The sequence below is a fragment of the Stegodyphus dumicola genome, chromosome 12 (genome assembly GCF_044657685.1).
Source record: "Stegodyphus dumicola isolate Sdum_Otavi_A_Nest chromosome 12, ASM4465768v1".
Lineage (NCBI taxonomy): Eukaryota > Metazoa > Arthropoda > Arachnida > Araneae > Eresidae > Stegodyphus > Stegodyphus dumicola.
Genome location: NC_140779.1, coordinates 82113478 through 82140735, shown reverse-complemented (window position 1 = coordinate 82140735; position 27258 = coordinate 82113478). Strand labels below are relative to the sequence as shown.

General features: G+C 32.8%; 1 protein-coding gene and 1 long non-coding RNA gene across 3 annotated transcripts in view; one reads left to right on the top strand and one right to left on the bottom strand.

Annotated features, from left to right (window-relative positions):
* The window catches only part of LOC146993703 (uncharacterized), a 371536-nt gene that overhangs the window by 180044 nt on the left and 164234 nt on the right, over nucleotides 1-27258 (bottom strand). The window lies entirely within an intron of this gene.
* The window catches only part of LOC118186875 (protein O-mannosyl-transferase Tmtc3-like), a 512127-nt gene that overhangs the window by 454973 nt on the left and 29896 nt on the right, over nucleotides 1-27258 (top strand). For both annotated transcript variants that reach the window (XM_035357048.2, XM_085806651.1), the window contains 3 exons: nucleotides 5028-5111; nucleotides 9877-10014; nucleotides 27060-27153. In XM_035357048.2, coding sequence (XP_035212939.2) covers nucleotides 5028-5111; nucleotides 9877-10014; nucleotides 27060-27153 — 316 coding nt within the window. The remainder of the gene's footprint in view (nucleotides 1-5027; nucleotides 5112-9876; nucleotides 10015-27059; nucleotides 27154-27258) is intronic.

The window sequence follows — 27258 nt, the reverse complement described above, 5'->3', positions numbered from 1 at the left end:
GTAAATATAACATCAAGGAACAATAGACGACCTTATTCATTGGAAGCATGCATCAAACTAAATACAAAATAGGTGGAAAACCAGTACATATTCATTGGTGAAAGTAAAAACTGTAATAACTCATCCTATGTGTAGTTTAACAGGTTTATGAGCAGATTTTTTCTATGAGACATCTACCGCCAAAACGCTCAGTGTAGGTAGTGCAATAAAGAAATCCAGGCGTTACTGAAAATTTAACTCATCTTTATTGAACTGGCAAAAAATGAAATATTTTCAAATTCATTTATCCATATTTTGGTAGAAAAAGAAAATTGTATTTTTTATAAACTCTTTCTTACATTAAATACATGAACATGAAACCATTAAAATGATGTGGTAAACAAACCCTAATAAATTGATTTAACATTTCATTCAGGTAATGCATCTGAATCATCGTTCCAATTAAATATGGACTTAAGTAGTAATAAAGTTCAGTTTCTCCAGAAATCAAGGACAACCTTACGTGAAAGAGTGCGAACAGTAAAGAATGGACAGTAAAGAAAAACAGAAATTATTTTTTCCCATGGTTAAAAACACATAACTGACTTTTTTTCTCTCCTTAAATGAGAATTAAAGAGGAAGTTCATTTGAAAGATATTCCGGCAGTTATAAAAACTTTAATTAAGGTCGAGATCTTCAGCTATACAAAACACGCTTTTTCATAGTTCAGTTTAAACTGCATCCATTAATTTTCTTTTTCCCTCATATTGCAAAAGTTATAAAAGCTCCTTGCTTGGCAAAAAAGTTATGTTATTGAAAGTAAAAAACTAGAAGAGCATGCATTTATTTTTGCAATGATATGATGATTATTACCCAAAAACATGATTTATGACATGATGTCTGATGGGGAGAGTTTTGAATTTTATTCGTGTTCGTGTAGATGATATATTGCATCTATTCCCAAAAGTTTCCATATTTTCATATATAATGTTCTTTCTTGTGCTACTGCAATGTAAAGAGAACATGTATTTATTACTTTTATAGTTTTTTCCATAAAGTATGGTTTATATAAATGGAAATATAGCGGAAAAAAGATGATTTTAGAAGGAGAAGTTTTTGAAAATTAATAACGTACTTATCTATTATCTAATTAATGGAGCCTTAAAAATCATTTGGATTCTAATTATTACCAAACTGCAAGACCACATGGAATGAATTTCTTATTTCCTTGTAACACTTCTCATCACCAGTCACCTTGTTTCCTTGTAACGCTTCTCATCACCAGTCACCTTGTTTCCTTGTAACGCTTCTCATCACCAGTCACCTTGTTTCCTTGTAACGCTTCTCATCACCAGTCACCTTGTTTCCTTGTAACGCTTCTCATCACCAGTCACCTTGTTTCCTTGTAACGCTTCTCATCACCAGTCACCTAAAAATGCCTATGGGAGATAACACGACAATCCAGTTGACCAGTCCAAGCTGGTAACTAATTATCATTTACCAATTTAGTTCGGTGGCCAGACGTAGAGAAGAAAAATGTTTGGAGCGTGAAATCATTGAAAATTAAACATTGTTTTGCCCGGAATTGAACTTCGAGCTATGTTAACTGATGGTACGTGCTCATTGTTACAATAAAAGGACGCATAGCAAAGATGTCAAACAGTAGAATCTCGACTGTCCATGACTTCTTTAATCGTCAGCTTTTATTATCTGTAAGCCACTGAGAAAATTCGATGGACAGAATGAATCGCCCTCCAAACAAACATAATTAAAATAAGAAATATATAATTAAAATAAATATATTATTAAAATAAGAAATAATAAGAAATATATGTAACAAGAAACCTTATTGTAAAATGAAGTTAATTTTTCGTCATCTTTAGAACAAATGGCGATAATGTTGCTTTAAAGGATAAATATTACTGTGTCAACTAAAACTCCATAAAAAAAAAAAAAAAACTCCCTTAAAAATGTAACGAGCTAATTCGCTAACCAAGAGATATCATGTTTATAATGAATTATTTATTAAGCATTTTGCAATCCTTCGTAAATGTGTTAAAATTACGTATCAACACGTGCAACGCCATTAGAAAATTTCCATTGTATGTTTTGGAAAGAAATTAATTTAAAACGATGCCGGTGGTTCGTATTAAAATTAATGTTTAATATTTAGCATATAGAGGCTAGAGACACTTATGGATTTATTTTAAATATTGCATATTTGGGTGCGTAATAGTAAGCGAATTAGCATATAATTTGATCAGTTTTTCAATCCTAAGTCTGAAAGCTTTATCTTTAGCATTACTGTTCAATGTATTAAGCTAAAAATGGATCTGCGTTATTGATTGCTCATATCAGATTTTGTCGGTGGAAAGATTTCTTATTATCCGTTAGTTCTATTATAGGTTTCGACGATGGTCCCTAGACGAATAATCGAAGTTCTGATCCAAATGGCTGCAAAATATTTCTTCCGAAGAACAAATAGTAAAGATACTAAAGCAACAAGAATCAGAGTTAAGTTGCATAAATTTGCAAGACTATAGTTTTAAGGGTTAAATAGAACCTTCGAAACAGTATTCCTGAAAATTTATAGAACTTACGCCGATACTTGTTGCCTAGAGTATTGTTGCGTGCGTACGGGTTCGTTATGAAATGAATTCACAAGTCCGATGAAAAATGAACAAAAATTTATTATTATCACAACAAAAATGCTTAAATTTTCTCAAATTGTCATGCAGTATTACAATATCTCCCAGTAGTTTTCTTTTAACTACTCAAATGTCCAATAGAACGTAATTCAAAACAGCTAAAGAACGCTAATCCGCGAATTCGCTACAATCAACAAGAGCAGTTTTCTAAACAACAACGAACTAAGCAACTACTACTACAAACTGAAATCGAAATCGAAATCGAGTCAATGGCTAGGCGGCAATTAGTAGCCAACCGCTACTTTAGTTTAAGTTATAAGTTTTCTAAACAACAACGAACTAAGCAACTACTACTACAAACTGAAATCGAAATCGAAATCGAGTCAATGGCTAGGCGGCAATTAGTAGCCAACCGCTACTTTAACCGTCTATGTTGGTAAATTGCCCTAAGGCGTTGGTACTTAAGTTTTTAATTAAAGCGATTTACGCCGCGCCAACTAGGCGAAACTTGTCAAATTTTGTGAAATGTAGGTGGAGTAAGGGAGATGATTGGCAGGAGCCTGTCACGTGGGTGGTCACCAGCTTACGCGTACAATGAGAAATATTGGAAATATTAATAATTATCAAGTTTTGAAACAGGTTATCTAGATTGGAATAATTAAATTAATATCGCGATCTAAATGAAGACAAATGGCACAACTAAGTGCAACAGATTAGCTAAACAAAATATTCAAATTCATCCTTTCTGTAAAACACAGATTGGACAGAGGTAGTCACGTGGGAGTCACCCTCCCGTGAACTGTCCACAGCCCAATGCATCTTACTACAAACTGAGATGTTTTCCTCCTTTTATAAGATTTTAAAATCACGCGCTAGAATTTTCCAGTACTTTCTCGAAATCAAAAAGAGATATTTATTTATTTAATGCACGCGCTCTTGTATTTTCAATTTTCCGGCTTAGCTTTCTTTTAATATTCGTCACGCGCTGCACTGCGCGAGAAATAAAACCATTTAATTTATAATTGAACTAGCATTAGATTTTTAAATACCAAATTCGTAACAGTATATTTAATATTTGATCTTTGATCCTTGTGTAATAATCCCCAAAAATTGAGATTGTATGAAAAAGGGCATCTAAATGAATGTTCGGAAGCAAAGCATTATCTTGAAAATATTTACCCGCTTATAAATCAAATAATCAACAAAATCTGAGGATTGCACTAAAATAAGATTATGGGCAACGGAATAAAATAAAAAAATCAAATCACTATATGTATCTGATAAAATAAAGAAAACTTTAAAATATTAAAAAGACAAAATTCCCCAGATTCCAAAAATTCGTGGGAGGCTATTTCGATCATTCTCTTGACGCTTATTCGTATAGATTTAAGGCCCACCAGCGGCCGAGCGGTAAAGTCGCTGAACACTGGTAGTTCGGTCCGAGGTTCGAATCCCGCGAACGGGCTGGCTGCATGGGCGTTTTCGTGGTTTTCCCCATGTGTAACATGTATACGAGCCAGTTTTCCTTAGAAAGTCCTCCACGAAGGCATCCCTCCCCTTAAACAGATAGCCCTAGTGTGCTTTGCCATAATTAAATACACCACACACCGCACCGTACGGCTTTAATCTGTGGAGGTATTAATTAAAAACTCTGAAAACTCTAATTTTCGCCCTCGTCGTTTTTTCGAATGGCAACAGTCTTGCACGCTGGAGGTAAAAATCTGCTTCAATTCGAAAAGTGTTGCCATTGCTCGCTTTCAAATTGTAGAGTTTGTTAATAAAAAAAACTGAAAGTTTTACAAAATATGAAATAAAAATGGCACTGTCAAGCATTAAACATATTAATTTTATGTAATATTCATGCTGACATCAAAACAGGAGATACATTCCGCTGACCTCATAGATCACGTGACTTATGTATACCTTTTGTAAACAGACAATGCAGATGACCTCAGAGATCACGTGACTTATGCACAGCTAATGCAAACAAGCAAGGTCATTCTTCCTCTTCTTCTCTTGCGGAATGTATCTCATTAATCAGTTATTCTTTATAAGTAAAAACCAAAAAGAACTGAGAAAGCTAGTGAGAATATATTTTCATAGCTTAACTTCTAGTTAGACGTTCATTTAGAATTTATATGTATATTTGAAAACCAAATACATATTATAAGTTTGAAAAATGCCTTAAAAAACTTTTTTTACGCACAGAACGTTTTCCTTTCTGTAAAACATATTTTACATAAATAAATATTAAATAGTAAAACCGAATTGCTACCCATAGTTCTTTGTAAGCGCAATTATTTGTGGAAAATGCATGTTTCGTTTAAATCAAACATTTTATTGTATTTTTGTATTATTTTAAAAGGATAAATTATATTTTATTCTTTTCCTTTTTCCTAGAAAATATAAACCACTACTACATTTTGCTCTTGTGATACTTCTGTGCCTTAACTCTTCAAAGACGATTTACAGAAACTTCGACTGGTAAGTCTTACAACTGAGTTGAATGCTAAGCGGAAAATGGTATTTCAAATTAAATCAAAATCTATGTAGCAACTGTAAATTTCTCATTTATTTTACCTCAAAATTAGAAGGAAGTGTATAGTATCATTCCACCAGTAAATATTTGCGTTTAATCAATTTTTGCATGCCCAATGAATTATTTTATATTAATAGTAAAATTTTAGACGGAATGAACATATTATCACTGTGATGTAAATCTGAAATATTAGTACTATCATACAAGGCTTCAATATCAGAAGATTCTATTAGAACACCTCCTTTCTTCATTTTTCTTAGTCTTCTAACTCTTACACCAATGTGTTAGACATCTTTCTTATTCTAAGACCAATGTATAATTGGGTGGGATTGATTGAGTTTATAATTTTGTTTTTGACCTCCTCGGAAGTAGTTCCTTCCTTTTTTGGATAGAGTAGAACTTTTGGATATAGCCTTGGAAACAGAGGCTAGAACAAATGATTTGCTTAGAAACGATATGTAGTTCAACGGCCTGTTAAGAAAGATCCAAAAATTATTATTTATGATGTAGATTCTGATCTTTCTCGAGATGATCTTAAGATTATGATTAAAGACCAAAATATGGTCTTTGCAAATGGTGGTTTTGACTTAAAATTTTCGATAAAAGGTATAAATACCAAAGTAAACTGGGTGGCCAGTGTAGATGCTAAGAAATATAGAGAACTTATCAAAGCAGGAAAACTTAGCATAAGATGGTCTCGTCTTTAAATTAAAGAATTTTCGAAAGTAACTCAATGCTTTAAGTGTTCAAAATATGGGCACTTTCAAACAAAATTCCTAGAACCGCAAATATGTGCTAAGTGTGGTGAAGTTGGCTATAAAGATTGGGAGTGTAAAGCTACTCCAAAATGTACTAATTTCAAAGAAGCAAATGAAAAGTATAAATTAGTCTTTAATTATTATTTATAAGAAATAAGTTTTAATCCTATTACTGTCTCGCTAAATTTTAGAACACTGGCTAAAATGTAGTGCAGAGATTGTTTTAATACGATATTAAGTTTTTTCTTCCTTTTATCAAAATTCATCACAAAATTGACTTCAAAACAAAACAGCTTTAACAATGGCAAAAATAAGATTCGCTAAAAGAAACTCCAATGAAAAGGTGAAACAGTTTAATGGAAAAAGACACAGTTTTTCTCCAATGGACAAACCGTTTGGAAAGCAGACTACCTGAATTTATACTTGTTATTTATTCTTGAAAAAACTATTTAAAAAGAACATATCAAAAGATACGGTTCAGCTGTCTTTTTATTTTCATCTAAAAATCCGCAGAATGTCAATAAAACACGCAACCACACCATTATATGATTCTAAGTATGGCATCAATGCACGCATCTCAAAAGAAGAAAATTCAGTATCTAAAAAATATAAACGTAAAACTGTTTTTCAATATTTGTATCATGCCGGAAAGATTCTTATATTTAAGCCACTTACACATTTTCTTGCAACGACTTTCGCCAAACTAGTAACTAAACTGAAGTTATTTGCTTAAGTTTTTGATAAACGTATAGTGAAAAAGTTCCGGGTATAGAATTTTTCAATGAAAAACCGGTTCACATTTCATGAAAACAAAATCTTGAAATAGTTCATGTAATAATCTATTTCCTCGCAACGAAGTTAAGCCCATTAATGTCATGTGATCTTCCGAATTTAAACGAAATTTGCTGTTTTAAACAAAATAAAATATAACAGCTGCATCATATCGCTCCATGCGGAAGAAATCTGGTGAAAATTACTTCACTTGAAAGCATCTTTTCTTATTTGCCGTAATTTTAAAAGTTGTTATACACTTGTCAAATATCTGAAAAACTAATGGACAGATTTTAATGAAAATTAGTATGAATATACATTTACAACAAAGTGATGTATCATTCAAAAATCATTTTATGTACGCATCATTATCAATAAAGCTCGTAGTGAAGGAATGCCTAAAATACACGTTGTGATATCGAACTGAAAATGAGTTAAACATGGGACATGGTGCCCTCTCACAGGCAGACAGGTCGTGCAGCGTGACAACATACCGGACACACTTATATACTGGACCAGTTGAGAAGACCTTATAGTAGTTGATCCCACTCTTGCAGCAAGGCAGTTGTCAACTTCGAGATGGTTCTCAGAGAGGATAAGGTCACAGGCTCTCAAGTCTGGTCCCAAATATGCCCTGTAGTGTTGAGGTCAAGAAATCTAGCTGGCCAATCCACGCGACGAATATCTTCACTTTCCAGGTAATCGTCAACCGTCTGATAACTATGTGGCCGAGCGTTCTTGTCCATTAACGTAACCCAGGATCAACTACACCCCTGAAAATTCGAATCTAAGGCTCTAAGCTCTCCTCTCTGTACCTCATAGTGGTCAAGGAGCCTTTGTCAAACATATGCTAGAGTGTGAGGCCATCCAATATTACTCCTGTCCAAACCGTTACACCTCCACCACCCTAAAGATAATTTTCTCTGGTGAGGGAAGGATAATATCGTGTTTCAGCCTTTCTCCAGATATAGGTACGCCAAGAATCAGTGTTCAGGCTGATTCTCGACTCGTCTGTGAAAAGCACTGTGCTCCCTGAAGTCTAATCCAAGGCGCATGTTGTCAGCACCATGCTAAATGCGCTGTCTTGGGTGCTGAAGTAGCTTGGAAGCAAATATCGGGTCTTCTGACATACAGAGCCTATCTCATGAAGCCTTTAGGTAACTGTTGACAGTGAAACTTGGGTCCCAGAGGCAGCATACAGCTCACGTGAGAGCTCCAAAGCTGTAGCAGTCCTATGTAGCGGCGCTGAAAACGTCAAACAACGATCCTCATTCGTCGTTGTGGATCTTGGTTGAACTTGTTCATGTTTTCTCGATATGTATTCAGTGTCCTGAAACTGTTTCCACAAATTTCAGATGACACTGGGCGTTATACTGAGTTCTGTAGCCATTTGCGCTTGTGACTGGCCTGCTTCGAATCTGTCGACAATTCTCCATCTCATTTCGTCATCCATATTTTTGTGGCTACTCATTTTACCTGATACCTTATAAATTTACCCAACCCCTGGCAAGAAGCACGACGAAAGGGCGAATGTCATGAAGGAGTACGAGCACACAAATCTCCAAAAGCCCCTCGTAGGCTTATATTCCTTCCACAATCATAGCTCTTCAGACACACATGTATATGCTTACTTACTCGACCTTGAATATTTTGCATAATTAGTATCTTTAGTTCAATAGTTTTAGTAAAAATACACATAATTTGCAAACTCTCTTAATTTTGCAGATGAGTTTAACTTTATAAGGATTATTTAAATAGAAAGATATAGAGGCGCATAGCTGTCAACATAGTCATGCGACAACTCAGAATGTCATAATATTGCTTCAAGCTCATGTAAAGAGAATTCATGACAACTGTGAAAATTTGGTGTTGCAGTCGCCATCTAAAAGAAGCGAAAAAAAATGACTATTTTGATATTTGGCATCAGCGAAATGAAAGGCCAAAAAAAATTATTCAGTTTGCAGAAGTAGAACTGATCATGTGCAAGGAGGGGGGGAAGTCTGTAATAATTCATGATAAAAAAATCACGTTAGTTTATCTAAACAAAAAGATCAAAGATGTTAAGCAAAAGAATTATACCAACACACGAAACAGAAAAATATTCTGACTTGCAGCCAGCTTGTAAAAGCACTTTTGGCTCAAAGGTTTAAGCATCGGGTTCGTATGTAACAAGTCCTAGCTTCAACTCAGTGAACAGAATCAGCTTTCTTGACGGCTAACGATATTTCCTTCAACAGATGGCGCTACCACTGCCAAATTTATTCATTGCTGATTGGTGAACAAAAGGGTGACAATTGAAAAAAGTATGTTACAGCATCTTCTTGTTTCAACTCAACTGGTTCGCACACAGTTTTCATATGCGTATGTCCATCTCCCAAAACGGACTTACAGCAACAGCATATCGTGTTAAACGCATTAGGAAAGGTAGTAATATGGGAGCTCAAGAAGCACAGAAGAAAAATCTCTGACTTGCCCTTAAGTCTTAATTGCAATACATGTCAATAAAGAGCAGTTCTCATATTCAATTCAACGATATTCTCAACAGATGGCCCCCAGCATCGTATCATCGCAGTTCTTATACATAGGCACCAAAGAACTAGACGTAAGCTAAACCACTTTCTTATGAGATCAGATTAGAACCGTTCATTCACTGAACTGTATAGGTCCCTTTTTATGCATCACAGCTCACTAACAATAATCAAATCATAATAACTTTGAATCAGTTCGCCAGCGAATCGCACATCTGTACAAATGACATTGCTGTTGCAGGGCAATGATCTTTCCTATACTGCTAAACTAACAAGCAACTTTTTTAGCCATACTACTGGGAATTATTAAAATATCCCCCTTTGTATCTCTGACTTCAGATATCCCGTCATATTTAATTAAATCCCTTCGCAACTTCTTGTAGTTTGTCCTCTGAAGAAACCCTTGCATGCATAGCATCCACTTCGGATCGGGTGATTATCTCAAGCCAGAGCTGATAATTTGTGCAAAGGAAAGACTTTGGTAAAGGAGAAATCAAAAAACCTGATTAGGCTCGTGAAGTAAGCACCTGAAGGTTATAAAGAGTTGTACATCTTTTTTTCGTCCTTTTCATATGGATGTCGTTTATAAATCCGTTATACTTTTATTGCTTTTGTTGCTGTTGTTTTTATTATCATCATTATTATTATTACAGGCAAACTGATGAATCCCTTTTCCAGTCTGGTCTCCAAGTTACAAACAACAATGCAAAGCTTTATAATAACTTAGGTCACGTAATGGAGTCAAAAGGGAAACATCTACAAGCGCTTGAATTGTTTTTAGAAGCTACAAAGTAAGTTGCGCTTATTTCATATCATTTCATTAACTTTGAATACAATGTTTCCGTCTGCTGTAAGTTCTAAACTTTTCTAATACAGAATTTAAATTTTCATAGAGAAGCGTAGTTGTGAAATTTCTTTATCTCAGATAGTTTCAATTAAATACGAGTATATGGTTTAAATAAGTACGGTTTTAGATATTTTTGCATTAAGACGCTTCTCGTTGAATGTACTTACTGTAAAACAGCTTCTTTCCAGTTTGTTTTATTTTTATACTGTATGATGTATGAAATTGCTTGCTTTTAAAATAATTAACTTCAAAAACAGAAGATCAGTTCTTTTACAAGCAATCGCATAAATATGAAACCAGCAATACTGACAATTTTATTGCAGTCGGACAAAAATGATTCAATATATCTTGTGATAGAAAATTAATTCGGTTATTTTTAGAAATATCTAGTTGTATTGGAAAGATTAGAACTGTTCTGTCTGTAAAGGTAACTTCCCTCTTAAGTTGAAATAAAATGATAATTAAGTAAATATTATACATGCTTCTTCATTTACGATGGTATTATTTTCTCTGCAAATTCATCATAAATTCAGACTGTCATAACTTGAAACTGCCTGTAATGCACTTAATTTTGCAAACATTGTAAGTTTGCCTAGAGGGCTCTTAAATCTTAGACGTACAACTAAAGAAATCATTCAAGCCAAATATCTGTTTTGCAGTATTTTTTTAATTTTTTGAGTAATTTACCGAAAGACAAGAACAAAACATTTTAATCTGCATTCTCCATTAATAAAAGCAGTAATCCATCATACGCTGTTTATAGAATGTTTAATGCATTGAACTTAAATTACATTCTAATTGGGCAGGAAATTTTCCCTTCAATTTTGTCCAACTGTAGAACGTGCTCGAAAGCATTCCTCGCTTATAGGCGAAACCTTAGGTTATTTAGTTGTCTCATAGACAATATTGCACATAGAGTACTACAGGTGAACGAGTTTGCCTTCTTGAGGAGGAGGGCAAGGATATACGCATATAAAGAAGTCTTAACAGGAATCGAAACCACATCCTTGCTTCGGGCTTGCAATCGCAGGGCATTGAGGACAGGATATTAAAGTCATAATTTTATCTCTGTTCTCATGAGCTCCAGACCAACTGATGTAATAGTTTTGCTTTGAGAAGAAGGCGTTTTAGTAACGCGGCTTTAGACGATTCCATTCTTCAGATACGGTGAGAGGTTAATATTCCTGTGGTAACATAACCATAGCGGTTTTCTAATTTGGCACTGTTATATCGATTTTTGGTTAGAAATTATAGTTTGAAATTAATGATAACGTTATAATTATTAGTAAATAGTAAAACAGATGTCGTCAAAAGAATAGCTTGGCGAAAAGTACGGTCGCCAATTATCATCTGCTTTTAGCATTCCTAACCTGCTAGTCCCTACTAAAAAATGAACAACTCCAAGGTTATGCGCCAACTTACTGGACTATGGAAAACACTGAGACACCGAAATTTCTCAAGAAATGTTGTTGTTGTCTTGTCCATGAATGTCATGGAAGAATGGTTCCCAGAGTCCCAAGGAGGTTGGACTTCTTTCATCCCAATTTTGAGGAAAAGCACCACAAGGGGTCTTCCGAGGGTCTCCCACCCCTCTCCCCTACCACCAATCCGCACGAGAGGACTTTCGGCTTGCCATATAATTTAGAACGCTCCCATGTCCAAAAGACCCTATACATTTACAAACATCCATACCTTCTCCGGAATTCGAACCGGGCACTTCGGTGCCGCAGTAGGCTCTCCTAGCCTCTATACCTTCTGAGCGGCTTGTGAAAAGGTATAGGCAAACATAGTATTCTTCGAAAATATATCAAGTTTTTATCGTACTATCGATTTCTATTTTTCATTATAGATTTCTCTGTAGCAAGCAAAATGCATTTATGTGTGTACTTCACTTATGCACTAGACGTAATACCTCGTATTCCATATCGTTAGCAAAGAAAAGATCAAAATTTGAAAGAAAGAATATAGTTTCTTCTAAACTTGAGAAGTTTCCACATCATGGTAATTTTAAAAGAAATCACAAAATAAAAAAGACGTCACAAATCTGTCTGGTTACTTGTATATAAATTATTAATTAGTTTCTTTTACTCCACTTAATATGAAATCGTTAATTATAGTAAATGTCAGAAGAAATACAAGTATTACGAAACTTAAACCAGTATTTCGTACAATAGTAACCCGCCACCTAAGTAACCCGCCAACAAAGTTACTTGTAGGTAATATTTCTAACGCAAATAAAGGCAATATTTTGTGGCTATATAATATATTATTCTGAATAATATCAAAATTTAATTTTAAATGATTCATCTTAAGATGTGTCAATTTTATAACAATGAGAAAAAGCTACGCTTTCTGTAGAAATCTTAATTCCATTTGTACAGTGACATACAGGCCGCTTCTGTTTGCTTTAAAGAACTACATAAAGAAACAAATGAGCTAAACATCATAACTTCCTCAGTAAGTTAAGAGGTTGATGAAAAGGAAAGAGCAGCACTAAACAATGCAATGGCATCCCCCAGGGTGCTCTCAGTCAAAATTAAGTTGGAAATTAGATGGACAGGTCTTGTGTGCTTTGCGGTAATTGGATAATCCAAATCTTCTTGAGAAACATTACGCGTCTAAACCATCAATAAGTGTCAATGCCTTCCTCTATTTTGAGTCTCTATAGAAGAAAGTAAACTTAATGATTGCTTTGCCGCAGCTTCTTCGTCTTTCTAGCAATTAGTTTAAGCTCAATACTTCAAACAGCCCCTATGTATAATGCGTTTTCAGCTGCTTATATTAATGGTGAGTAACTGAGCACGCCCACTTTTCACTTTCCACACAGTTCTTGAGAAACTCCAAGAGTTACTGAATATTTCATCATAACGGTTCGTGTTCAACAATTTTTGCTGAACTGTAAGTTATTGAAAGCCCTAGTTCCCTGCAAGTCCAGAGACAATGTAAAGAAAGCTATAGATTAAGCTATGATGTTTTCTTGGCTAAATTCACCGGACACATTTTCGACTCCCAGTTTTTTTTTCTTACCAATGTAAATTAAGATGTGACCCTATTGTAAGGTGAATGTACTGTGTTTTATTATCAAATCATAATAATTAAAATAAGAAATTGAAAAAATAAAAATATACAATAATAAAATTCATACAGGTTAGATTAAAGAGTTGATCTCCAGCTAAGACAGGTGGGTCTCCAGATATGGTTGGATTAAGTAAGGCCTTGATCGTGTAGAAGATAGAATATCACTATTATAATCAAAAAAGTCTTCTTTTAATACAGTCCCGTCAATGATCGAAAGAATAAAACCACTAGATGCTATAGTATTTCGACCAGAGCTCAGAGCCAGACGAAAGGGCCATAAAAGGAGTGTTTTTGTGTTTTCCTGAGTGTAGTGTAAACGTGACCCAGTTTTCCTTAGGAATTCCTCGACGAGGTCACCTTTTTCCTTACATCCTAATCAAAAACCCTCATACACTTCGCAGTAATGAGTACCAAACCTTTGACTTTCTCTTTTTGAAATGGGATGTAAAATTATCTTTTAAGATAGAAGAAATGTTACCCAAGATTTTTTTTAAGATCAAAATATTTTTTCATTGTGTTAGAATCAGCTCCCAGATGGAAAGAAAAATAACTGAAAACGAGCAGAGGAAGAAAAAGAGAGAAAGGAAAAAGAAAAAACCAAAGCTCAAGAGCCAGTTGCAATATGCAATAACTTATTATACTTGTTTATTTATTCCTTTTAACTGCTTATAAAATTTATTATGTATTGGCATTAAGTGACATTCTGCAATAATTTTATAAAAAGAAGAAAAAATCTACAGAAAGATATTATTGTTCTGTAATACATTAAATAGAAGCCATTAAGCATTCCAGAAAAAGTACACAATTTTCAAATTCAGTCTCTCATTCAATTCCTATATCCGCTTATTTAAAAATTTCATTTTTTTGAAACCGAATTTTAAAAACAAGAAAAGAGAGGAGAAATAAGGAGAAAAGAAAAGAAATTAAAAAGCAGTTTTTGATTTTTAGGATTGGAAACAGATCTATTAGTTATCTTTAAATATGATCATGTAGTGCTGCCATCTGCTGTGTATGAATGAAACTAATTAGTTATGCTTAAAATCACTATACGTTTTTGGTTACTTGTTATCATATATCTTGATGTCTTATCTGTTATTCTAATGACAAAAAGAACGTTTAATATCGGTTATTAATTTTAACAAAAAACTAGATTCATTAATCATCTTAACATCAACAAATATGCAATAATTTTACAAAAATGTTTTTAGGCAGCATTTTAAAAATGCTGCATGGAGGGAGGATCATAGAATGCTTAAACATCAAATCATGTTTAACTTATCTTGATTTAAATGTAAGAAATAGACAAACTCATATGAAATACTAATTGCATTGTTAGAATATGATGTAATTTCCGCTAAAATAGCACTAAAAAGTGATATTTCTAAACTGAAGACATGGGAAGTCAAAGAGTAAAATATAATTAACGACGGAAAACAAAATTCAGTTACTTTATCCTTTTAAAATCTGAATCGTCAGATTCAAATTAGATAAGAACAAAATGAAATATGTAAAATAATTTTTAACTATACGCTAAATATTTATCGGTTTTTAATATTAATTTATAAATTTTCGTGCACACTCATTACCACGATGTCATGTAAATCATACAGAAAATATATGAGCATTCTGCAAACTCACTAACTTTTAAAGCTGAAAAATTTATAAGCATTTTAAATCATGTCTTTTAGAAATATTCATTAATTCAGAAGTAAACATTCTTAGGGTTTGCCTCACCCCTCAGAACGCAGTTAAAGCCAGAATGTATTTGATATTTCACCTATGGATGGTGATTTTTTCCTGCGAAATGTTGGTATTTTGAAATAGGAACTCCAGAATAAATTTAGGACATTCAGTGTTATTACACATATTCTAATACATTTTTCTTCAAATAAAGCCTAAATGAAAAAATATTTGTTACGTTAAGATCAAATTAAATATTACTCTCATGTAACACTTTATTTTAACAATATATTAAAATAAATTTAATATTGAAATCATATCTTACAAAAGACGTATTTATTTGAAATGCATTGAAAAAGGCAAATGCTACTTAAGCTAAACTTAGACGCATAAATTTAGTATAAGTCTAGGGTCATTAATATGTTTTTTGAAAAAGCCCAAAAGTAATTTTATTTATCCATTGAAAAAAAAACTTTTCAAAAAACTACGTTTATGATTATTTTTAGGCTTAGTGCTACTTTTTTTAAATTATTCAGATGATTTATAACTTGAAATAATTGTAATTAAATAATGTGATTAAATAATTGATTATTAATTGATTAAATTAATTTTAAAATAATTTAACATTTAGTTCACGTTGGTTAGGTTATACCAACGTGAAAAAACTGGACGTTTCTAAAGCAAAGCAACATTACTGTAAAAAAATTGAATGTTTCTGAAGCAAAGCAACATTCAAGAGCAGTTTTTTTATTTAATCATCATGCATATTTGTTTACATATAAAACAACTTCAGTAGAAACCAGGATAATTTTAAATTTGCGTAAAATTATTAATTTCATTTTGGGTTCTTCATCAATACAAAATTGAACTATCTGTATAGAATCTAATGTATAATAGATAAGAAGGATCTTACCTTGAAGAAAAATATGATGGTTATCTAGATAAATTTTGTTTTATATTGTCGAAAAATGTGGTATTTAAATAGATGAATTTTGTTTTATGTTGATGAAACATATGACGGTTATCTAGATAATTTTTTTTTATCTTGATGAATTATATGACGTTTATATAGATTATTTTTTTAACTTAACGAAAATAAAATATAGAAGATAAAACTATCCTATTTCCATGAAGAAAACCAACAAATTATATCATCTATTAAGCAAAATTACATAAGAACACATATAGCGTTAAATTTCTCTAAATAGCGAATTCATTTCTTTAAATATAACCACCAACGTTTTAACCATAACGATTAATATACGATTTTTTGCGAGTAGCAGATTACTTAAAGCACTTAATACAGTTTTGATAAACGCCTGTAATTAAGAATTATGTGAATTAACGGAATCTCTACAAGAATTATGGCAAAGCTAAAATGATAAAAATATCGAGTGATTTTTGAAATTATTCAGAATCTCTAGAATGTTGGTTTCGCTGGCTGATTTTATTATTGTTCTTTGTCAATTTGATATATGTGGGTAAAATAAATCTTCAGACTGAAAACTAAAGCGAATTAAATTATGAGACGATTTCCCATCGTAGATCTATGCTTCCAGTTGAAAAGGTGGATCAAATAATGCAACTTTCCAGGTTCCGATAATTTTGGATAGCAGTTACCTTTTTTAGGTAACAACTATGCACAGCTTAACTTTATATACGAGCCTTATAAAAATACATCTAATAAAATATATATATTATGTACCCCATTTATTAAAAAAAGGCAAAAATAATAAACTTGTTTTCCAAACTGACCTTTATAACGGCAAAATTCGAAATTTTTTAACAAATGAAACGACCCCTTTCCTCGAATATTTGTTTATCTTTTTCGCTAAATGAAAATTATTTGAGTCACATTATTTAACAATGTTTTTCACAGTTACAAATTTAAAAAGCAAATGTAGCAAAATTAAAAAAAAAAAAAAAAAAAAAAAACTGAGATCTTTCAGATTTTATATATTACGGCCAAACGAGCGTTTATTTTTTTATTTACAGACACGTATACGTTTTGAAAGGATTTGGGTTAACGCTACTTTAGGCTAAAAATATTTAAAATTTCCTATATCCTATATATATTTAAAATTCCTATATATATATTTAAAATTTCCTATATCCACTGCTCGCTTTGAAGTTGTTGAATTTTTTAATCGAAATTCGTTAAATTTTTACAAAATATGAAGTAGACAGTAAAATTAATTCGAAATTCCATATCCGGGCTTCGAGATGATCATATTCGGTGGAGAACTATGTTATTCAAAATTTTATGGCTCTAGGTACCGTTGTTTTTTCACAGTAAGAGATATATACATGCATTCAGGCAAATTCTTCATTATTTAGTTTCTTTAAATGTAATACAGGGCGATAATAATTGGTGGCAACAATTTGAAAAGTAATACGTCATTTATAGTGAACCGAGGCAACCGCCGTTTCGAGACTAATAACCCTGCTGGGCTAATGCTATTTAGGCTAATAAAAAAGAAATTTCATTTCAGAGGCCTGTATAAATACTTAAGTTCCATATGTTTTTGCTAAAAATTGTTATGCTGTAGTGGAACATAATTTACTGCTTTTATATAATTATTAAGATTTTCTAATTGGCAACATGATGTAATGTTTTTGCATAGTTATTAAGATTCGCTGTGTAACAAAAACAAGTTGAGTTAAAAAAGTTGTTCCTTGCAGTGTTTTATGATAAGTGTTGACTTATTCCTTAAAAAGCTTGCTACGTTATTTTTATGTCAAAACAAAAAGTAATATGTTGCAAATAAGTATGGAAATTATAAAAATAAATATATTGTTTCTTTTAAGACCAAAACAAGCATTTATTTAAATTATGAGATGATCTGGCTTTTTAGTTTCGATTTAGTTTTCCCATCAATACCCACAATGCTGTAATTTCATAACTGAAATTGTGTAGCTAATCTAACAGCCTGTTATTAAGGCTGTGTAATCGACTAATTTATCGCAAAGTAATTTAAAATTGAATTGAATTGAAGGTCAACTAAAATTTATTAATTCAGTACTTAGGAATATAAAATACGATCACATAACTGAGTAACTCTTCCTGCCAGCTCAAAAGGAATTGAAAATAAAATCGCTGCATATACAGTGTACAAGCACCTGAGATGTAATATAAAGTATATAAAGCGCCCGAAATCTTTTGTTAACCATAGCTAGCTAGAAAGCTGAATTTACGCCTACCTATTAATTACCACTATAAAATCAAAAACTTTAAAAACAAACACACATTTACTTACGGTTCCAAACCTTTGTGGCTATCTTTGCTTTAATGAGATTGGTAAATATGAATCACACAGTAATATAATCTAATTAAAACACAAGATTATTTTTGTTCATTATTAACTTCATCTCAGCAGCAACTAATTTACATCTTCTGGAGGGAGTTTAAATTGTGCATATAAAAGCGCAAATAGATCGGACATATTAAAAATTTAAAGTAATTGATTTAGGACCCATTAAAACTTCATTAATCATTCATTTGAGTTCATTAATCAAAATTATTGTAGTTTGAAACTTAAACTTATTTCACCCATTTCTTGAAATGAAATCTTACGCAATTTTCTCTTTACTAACTTTCAACTAACTAATATTTAATCGTGCATTGTTTTTGAAGCAGCCTATATAAACTTATCACAGATGAAGTATATGATAATAAACGCGTAAAATCGAGGCAATTTGGTGACAGACAGTGCTCCAAAAGGATTGCCAAAGTTATATCTATTTTTGCATAATTAGCATGTCTGCCACGCATAAACTTCAGAAATACTCAGACAGAGTATTCATCAGGATATAGGGCAGGTGCATAATATATCTGCCACACGTCAGAACACACACAATTGTTTTCAGCTCAGACTTGGCTTTCGGGTATCATTCATTGAAAGATTCATGAAATATCTCTGCCGTCATTTTCAAATGACCAAGTATAAGGAAAGAATGAATCATAACTTTCTTTTCGTAATTCTGATTTCCATATGGAACTCAAGGCTCTTTAATTTCGCTCGGAATGCCATCCTTCTTTTCAGTTACTTCAGCTGCAGACGATGCCCTTGAAACATGCAGATGTTTTACGCAACATCATCGACGGATGCAATAATTGTGAATGCTTTAAGATGCATAAAAGAATATGATGAAATCCAGATTTGTCATCGGCGAGGTTTCAGCTGATGATGGTGCTTTATTACGAAACTTCCTACTAGAAAATACAATGAAGGAGCTCAGGTTATGAAAAGATAAACCCTAGGCTTATTTGCTGTCTAGACTAGACTTGATCTGCAAAATCTCAGGAAAAGAGGATTAGATTGCATCATCAAGAGAGCAAAATAGCCTTACATTATGTCTTCAGAGTGATTATATTCTTTCTTCTGATATTTTTAGGATGAAAATAACGTCTGAATTTCATAAAAAACAAAATAGGAAATATCGCAGCTAAATGAATCTGCAGCCCATTTAGTTAATCAAAAATCACTCAGAATTATTTTGTACACTTTCGGTAAATCAAATATATTTAAGGAATAGGTAAGGTTATTTTTTCGCTTATCGTAGTTTATTTTAACAGACAATTATTCATCTTCAATTTTTTTTAAACAAACATGCATTTTTCAACCAAATTAAGTAAAGAAATTAATATTTATTTGCCTAAATACATATAAATCGTTTCTGCTTAGGAAAAAAATTAATGAATTTCATTCATACAGGTTCAAAACATAAACGCATAACCTTGTCATTTTTATTTTACGAACATTAAAATTAGAAATGACTTTTTATTTCCATCGCTAAAAAGAGAAAAAAAGCGTATAATTTTTTTTCTATTGAACTATAATAAACTAAGACATTATTTTATGTTGTCGTAAAATGTGATGATGAAACTAGAAACTTAATGCACATTAAACGCTTTTTAACCAATAGTTTGCAATAAATTTAGGATTTTAACGAAACGCGTAAATGAAAATGAAGCATATTAACAGAATTCTTAATCCTCTTTCTTTGGGAGGGGCGAGGAATTCTGGAAAATTTCAGATTTTAACGTCGCCCAAATTGGTTTGTTAAGGTTGCTGAGCTTGCAATCTGCTCCACTCATTTCCTGTTAACTTTTTTTTTTTTTTCTTTTTTATAGGTCAGACAAGCGATCATTAGCAACAACAATAACAGAATTCCCGATGCATTTTTAAATGTCGGCGCACATTTTTATAATTTTTCAGTCTTTTCTCAGTTTATTATATTAATATACAGTTTTCTTAGTAAAATGGGTAACAATTTTATTTTGTCTTTTTATTATTAACTTTTATGTGCAACTTTATTTATTAAATAAATCTAATGCTCCATATAGCATTCATTTCAACAGCAAAATCATAAAATATTTAAAAACAGCATATCTTTAGGGTTAACGATAGACAGTCTGGCACATTGGAGATAAAAATATTTTATTCCGTACACTGATATTCTCTTTCAAATCCTTGAGTTTTTTAATTAAATATTCAATCAAAAATTTATTAAAGTATTACAAAATATACTAAAATAGATGATTAAAAAATTCGAAATTCAAACTTTGGACTTCCAGGTGCAGGACAATGTTATTCAAAATTTGATGGCTTTAGGTACCATCATTTTTTTACAATGCATTTTTTTACAATACATACTCGCAAATTCCTCATAGTTCAATTTCTTTAAAAAATACTACAGCGCGATAATATTTGGTGGCAACATTTGAAAATTGATAGGTCGTTTATAGTGAACCGACGCAAAATCCCTTTTCGAGACTAATAATCCCTTTTGGGCTTTTTAAAAAAAAGCGATGCGGTTAACATTCTTCGTTCTATTAGTTCTTACTGTGTTTTTATTATTCTCTAGCTTATCGTTATTTTCTCACGAGCTTGATATTCTATTAACCAGATCTACAGCTTTTCCTGTTTTTTGGTAAGTTACCTTGAGGAGCTGATATTATTGAATTTCTTCATTGTTTCAAACCTTGCTTGCAATATCATTGGCGTCATTAGACTAAATTCGATGTGATTTATTTGAAAGAACTTACCTTTTCGATAGAAGTAGTTTATCGATGCTAGATACTATGGTGTTGCACTGCTCGTACAGACATCTGGGTTGAAAACCTTTTTTTAATACTTCCCTGTAACTTTAGAAGGATTGGATTAAATCTAATTCTAATGCAGGCAAAGCAGACGAGGCTATCCATCTAACCCATCCCAGTTTTATCCAAGAGATTTCAGGGTTACAGAAACTCAAGAGTATCGTATCTTTCTTCTTCTACCACTAACCTCTCAGAAGGACTTTCGGTTGGACAGATTTTTAAAAGCTCTCCCATGCCACTTTGGATTCTATTGAAAAATTTTTATTTGCAAGATCTGTACTTTATCGGAGCTCAAAGTCGGACCCTACAGCAAACAAATTTGTCCTCTTACACTGACTACCACATTGTCCAGGATGAAAAAAGCATTTTTGAGCACTTATAATACATTTTCCTTTACTAAATCAAAATACGACCTATGTGTTCTGCTGTTATTACCAGTTTATAAGTAACAATCATGCCGAAATTCTTAGAAAAGCCTTAAGAGCATTTAGATTCACTATAATATCTCGTTTTAGTTTTAACGGGGGATAAATTGTCCATCTTAATATATTATTAGGAAAAAGGACGCTAGAAATTACTAACTTATAATAATAAATGTTTCGGAAATACGTAATATAAAAGCAGAAGTATGAGCATGCATTTTAAGGAGAAAGTGAAGCGAGCAAGGTCATTAGTGCAACATCATTAATCATAAGAGGTTTTCTCTTCTCATTATCCATTTATTTATTTAAAACACATACAGAATGGTTTCATTAAACACAAATTAGTATAATATTATAAGGAAGTTTTCAAGGATATCCTCCAAAGAATTTCAGAGGACGTGTTAATTTAAATGATTAATTAACGTAGCCAAGTCAAACACAGTTAAATATATAAAACGTACTATGACACGTCGAGATTGTCATCAAAATTTTAAATTCTAAATCCCAAATACGTATATACCAAAATAATAAATATACAGTGTAAAAATAATAAATACAGCAGAATCACATAATATAGTACTACTGTACAAAAAACTGAAACAGTTACTTGAAAAAAAATCAGTGAATGATCTGTGATTTTTTTAAATTATGCGAAAAAGCAACTTTTGTTTAGGTTACATTTTGAATCTTACTAGTTTTGAGAGTGATCAATCACGAGAAACAAATCATTTTCGGAGAAAAAAAAATTCCCGCTTATTTCTCTTCCATTCGATTATGTTCTATGAGTAATTTATGTAATTTATGAAGGAATTTGCAGTTTTTAAATACCATATGTCATACATTCTTCTTGACGTGGGTTTTGAATATATATTTATTAACATAATATATACACACACACATTGGATTTATATTACGTAATTATATATATTAAGTATATAATTATTAGACCAAAAAGCTAATAATTTTGTTTTGGCATTTTGCGTCGATTCACTTTCTGCGTGCTTCACTTTTCAAGACTGATTGCACCAAATATTGCAGCTCTGTATTCTGTTTAAAGAAATTAAATAATGAAGAATCTGCATAAATGTATGTATGTTTCTCGCATTGTGATAAAACAACGGTACCTGGAGACGTCAAATTTTGATTAGCGTAATCCTACACCGAATATGGGCATCTGGAAGCCCTAATTTGGAATTTAGTTTATTACCTGTTTCATATTTTGTCAGACATTAAAGAATTTTTGATTAACAAACTCAACGATTTCAAAGCGAGAAATGGTAACACTGTAGAAAACAAAATTTATTTTCTGCAGCGCGCGAGACTTTGTATCGGAAATTCTAAAGATATGCTCGGTTTAAAATTATTTTGAGATATTGCTGTTGAATTGAATTTTATGCTTGAAGTGAGAAAAACATGATATTTAATAAAGGAAATAGTTTACTATCACATTCTCTTCTATTCTATTCTATGTCACGTGAGAGAGGGGCGATGCACGCCGTTCGGTTAAAATGCGCATGCGTGGTCATCAAGTCATCTCACCATATTTTACTCGAAAATAATACCCACCCTTTTTTTGCTGTATTTTGTTCTAAAATTTGACAGGGTCTAATAAATGGGTACTTTAATAAGTGAAATTGCAGAATCAGAGGCAGGAATTTAATTTACAATACTATATAGAATACTTGCACTGTTTAAGAAATACATAGCCACACAGGCAAACACTGAATATATAAACATCATAAATATCACAAATTGGAAACGCCACATCTAGTTGATCGATGTTAAGCACTATGTTAAGCACTATGCCTCAAAGCAGGTGGGTAATAATGTATTGTTAATTTTTCCTATTTTTTGCCTATATCACAGTAAAATATTGAATTTAATTAACTAGCTTGTTTTTTATTGTAAACAAAAGTAAATGAAACCTAATCAGACACATGTTCCCTTGGAAATATTTACTTACATTTTTATTTCTTAAAATGTATACTAAAATTTAATTTGGGGGGCTGAGGATCTTGCATTTGAGTGAGTCTTAGTTTCGAATAAATATTGCGTATGCCATTATTTATTTCATTAAGTCGATAGTAGTATTAAGTCCTTTAATTAATAATAATATTAAAATCTTAGAAGTGAATATGTAGTCTTTTAATTATGTATTTCACGTAGGACTTCCAATCACTTGGCTTTTTGAGATGAAAATTCTTTATGATGGCACAATTAGTGGGCTAGATTTCCTTTCTCTACACAAAGGGAATAAATATCTTTTGATCGTTTAATGGAAAAAGATGAAAACATTTGTTATTTATTAGCATTCGGCTATTCATCAATCAAAAGTGTCTAGCCATCTTTTTCTATATGTCTGTTCCAATCCCTTATTCTTTTCGGGGAGTAGAGCATTTTCCGAAAGCTTTCGTCATTCTTGTGCTATACAGCATGTTCGAATAAATTGCTACATTCTTTCTTTAAATATTGTTGTGCATTTGCATCTGCAGAATTTTTCCAAATTAGGTTACATATTTCTATCAAAACATTTTCTAGATTAGAGTGAAATATTTATAAAATTTCTAAATATATTGCTAATTATGTGCTTTAAAGGAGCAGCTAAAATGTCAATATCGATTGCTTTTAAGTCACTGTTCAATATAAGCTGCCCGTTTTTTATAATGTATCCCTAAATTTGACGAAAATAGGTTCAAAACTGATTAACAATAAGTATGTGGAAAGATCTAATTTGGTAAATTCGTTTCTGAACATTTCAGCAAATTTTGCACTTAAAGCTAGAGAAATTTTTGTATTTAATTTGTTATAGCATAATGAACATTTTACATATTTGCTTCTTTGATCTAGAGGACCATATAAAATATTAAGCTTCATATTTATACAATTTTCCTCAACTTTCATTATTAATAAACAAAACGAAACTAATCTACAAGATATGTTGCTGTGACTTAACTCGCTTGTCAGAAATCAAAGCAAAGGCACAAGTAACAGTACTACTGAGTAAGAGAATCCCGGAGTCCGAAGGTCTCCACTCCACTAGTCTCTTCCTCTACCACCAGTCTCTCGAGAGACTTTCGGCTCGATGCATATTTAGAGCCATCATGCCGCACAAACGCTATACGTTTACAAACATATCTATACGTTAGAACCTTCTCCGAGATTTAAACGCGGGCTTCCTTCCATATGATAGTGAGAGTCGCTAACCACTCTCCCAGTTGGGCAGCTTCTACAACGTATTAAAGAACTTACCTAGCTGCATGCATCAGTAGAGAACCTACAAAAAATGATTAAAAGTATTCAAGATAGATTAGTTTCTTTTTCGCTATTTTGGGGAAAACAGCATTTCAATTTCCTTAAGCGAGTCAAAAATTGGTAGAAAGAAAAAGGGCGTAGATGCAAGACTGAGTTCGTATTTAATTCCAGCGCTAAAAAGTAGGACTGATGAAATCAATACTAAGCAGCAGCAAATTCCAATTAAATTTAGTCACTGAACCCTTTCACTTTTTGTACAATGTAATGAACCTCTTAAATATTTTTAGCGCAGCACATTAGGAAATCAATACGCAGTAAACTGGAAATTTCCTTGCTCTGTTCCATTACTTTTAAATTGAAAAGGATTTTTTACCAGAAATCACGTGCATATTCTTTTCTCTTTCATTTACATATTTAGTTCATTACGGAAAAGACATGAAGGCTATCTGCCTAAGGGGAGGGATGCCTTCGTGGAGGTCTTTCTAAGGGAAACTGGCTTGTATACACTTTGGGAAAACCACGAAAACACCCATGCACCAGCCCGTTCGCCGAGATTCGAACCCCAGACCAAACTACCAGTGTTCTGGGACTTTACCGCTCGGCCGCTGGTGGACACATAAGTAAATAAAACCGCCCTATTATATTGGCCAATAAGCATCAAATTCATAATAACTTGTTCAGATCTTCTAATCAAATGTCATTGTACATATTCAATTTAAAGTCAATTCAAAGTAGGACTTTAAATTTAAAGCTAAATCTAAATATCGATTATCCCAAGGCTACGCAGAATCATTTAAATGCGAAAGTTGCTCCTAAAATTACGCCGGCATGAAAGTACCATTGGCAAGAATCAAGCAACACAAAAGACAGGAACTTACTTTAGAAGAGCAAACTAGTAATGTGGCCTTCAGCAGACAGAACACGCTCTGTCTAAACAACTTCAAAACGTCACTTAATTACGGGCGAGCCAATCTGCATTCTGGCGGGAAAATGAAAAAAGAGATGTGACGGTGCAGATTCAGAACATAAAATAACTGGTTAACTAACATAAATAAACCTCTTAAATGTTTTATAGAAGTGTTGAGCATAGAAGTAATGTTTTAGAATTGGATGTACGGCGAGACATTTTTTTAAAGATGTTGCTCGTAAGAATCAGCTCTTAGGCCTAGATCTACGATAAGCCCTTTTTTTAAAAGAAATATTTCGATTAGAGCATTTTTCCCCCCAATCTGATAAAATTCAACGAGTTACAGCCATTTATTCGTCTTTTCCTGGGAAAGCGGATTGTCAGTTTTATGAGTTTTCATGAACAGATAAAATCGCAGATGGGAAAGGTTTTAAAAATTGTGAACTTTTCTGAATCATTTCGATCGTTCAAAGAAACGCTAAGCAAAGCTTCATAAAGTCTGCTGTATTTCGTAGACAAGAGCACAATTCATAAATTACCATTAAAAGGTAATATATAAAATACGTAAGTGTATATGTTTAGTATACAAGTGTTCAGCAAACGTAATCATCCACAATATTGTGGCATTCGCTACATATACGTTTAACTCCAATAATTGAATCACGTAGCAAGCAAATTAATCTTAATCTATATTATTTTGCTGTAACCATTATTTTATCTCACTGAATGCCCAGACTCTAGAGAATATAGCTTAGAAATTCTTACCATTAGGGATATGCCATTTAAAATGTGTACATCTATAAATTAAATATTATTGCGTTACTTCTTCTGACACCAATTCGTACGGGGTTCGTAGATTTGGAGTGAATAACGACGACACTTGATGAAGTATCGAAACACACTTTTATTTAACAGTATTAATCAGATAGCTCCAAAATCACTTTTACAGTCGTCGAACTGTTATAAACAAGCTGACACGTTCAGCGACACAGCCTTCACACTGTCAGGCAATAACGGGGGAGACAGGCAATAACAGCTTCACCGCAAAGCACCCGAGTACAGCTCCCAACTCGGCTTGGTCGTTCTCGGAACTCCACGTACTCTCAAGACTCTCCACGCGATACACTCGACCATACACAAGATAACACTCGACGATACACAGAATAAGAGTATAGCTCTCGACTCAGCACAGTCTAAGACAAAACTCGACGATGCACTAAAAGACTCTCTACTCGCCCTCTCGACGAGGCACACACACTAACTGATTGCGGACCAGCAGGGTTTATATAGCTTTCGGCTTGTGTTCGAGAACATTCTGGGCTAAACCGGTAAGAATTCGTTCCAGAAGGTTCTTCATCCGTCCATGGTATATCGCCAATTTTTTCGCCAAATGGGCTATTTCTCGCCAAATGCAGCAACCCTGCCTTCCCTTACCATTTTATGGCAACCCTAAAAATGCTTTGCGGGGAAGCCATCCTACCGCGCCTGTACATTTCATAACAATATATTAGATTTAACTAAAAAATAATAATTTCATTTCGTTACAGAGTCCAGCCTGACGATTTGGGTTCTCATTTAAATGTCGGACGAGCGTACAACAGTCTCGGGATGACAGAAAAAGCTGAGCAAGCATTTTGGATGGTATGTATTATAATTCATGTTGCAACTTTGTAGAGTTCCTCATTTTGTAAGAGCTAATTTACATATGAACGTGAGAAATCTTAAGAACTGCTAAGCGAATAATCG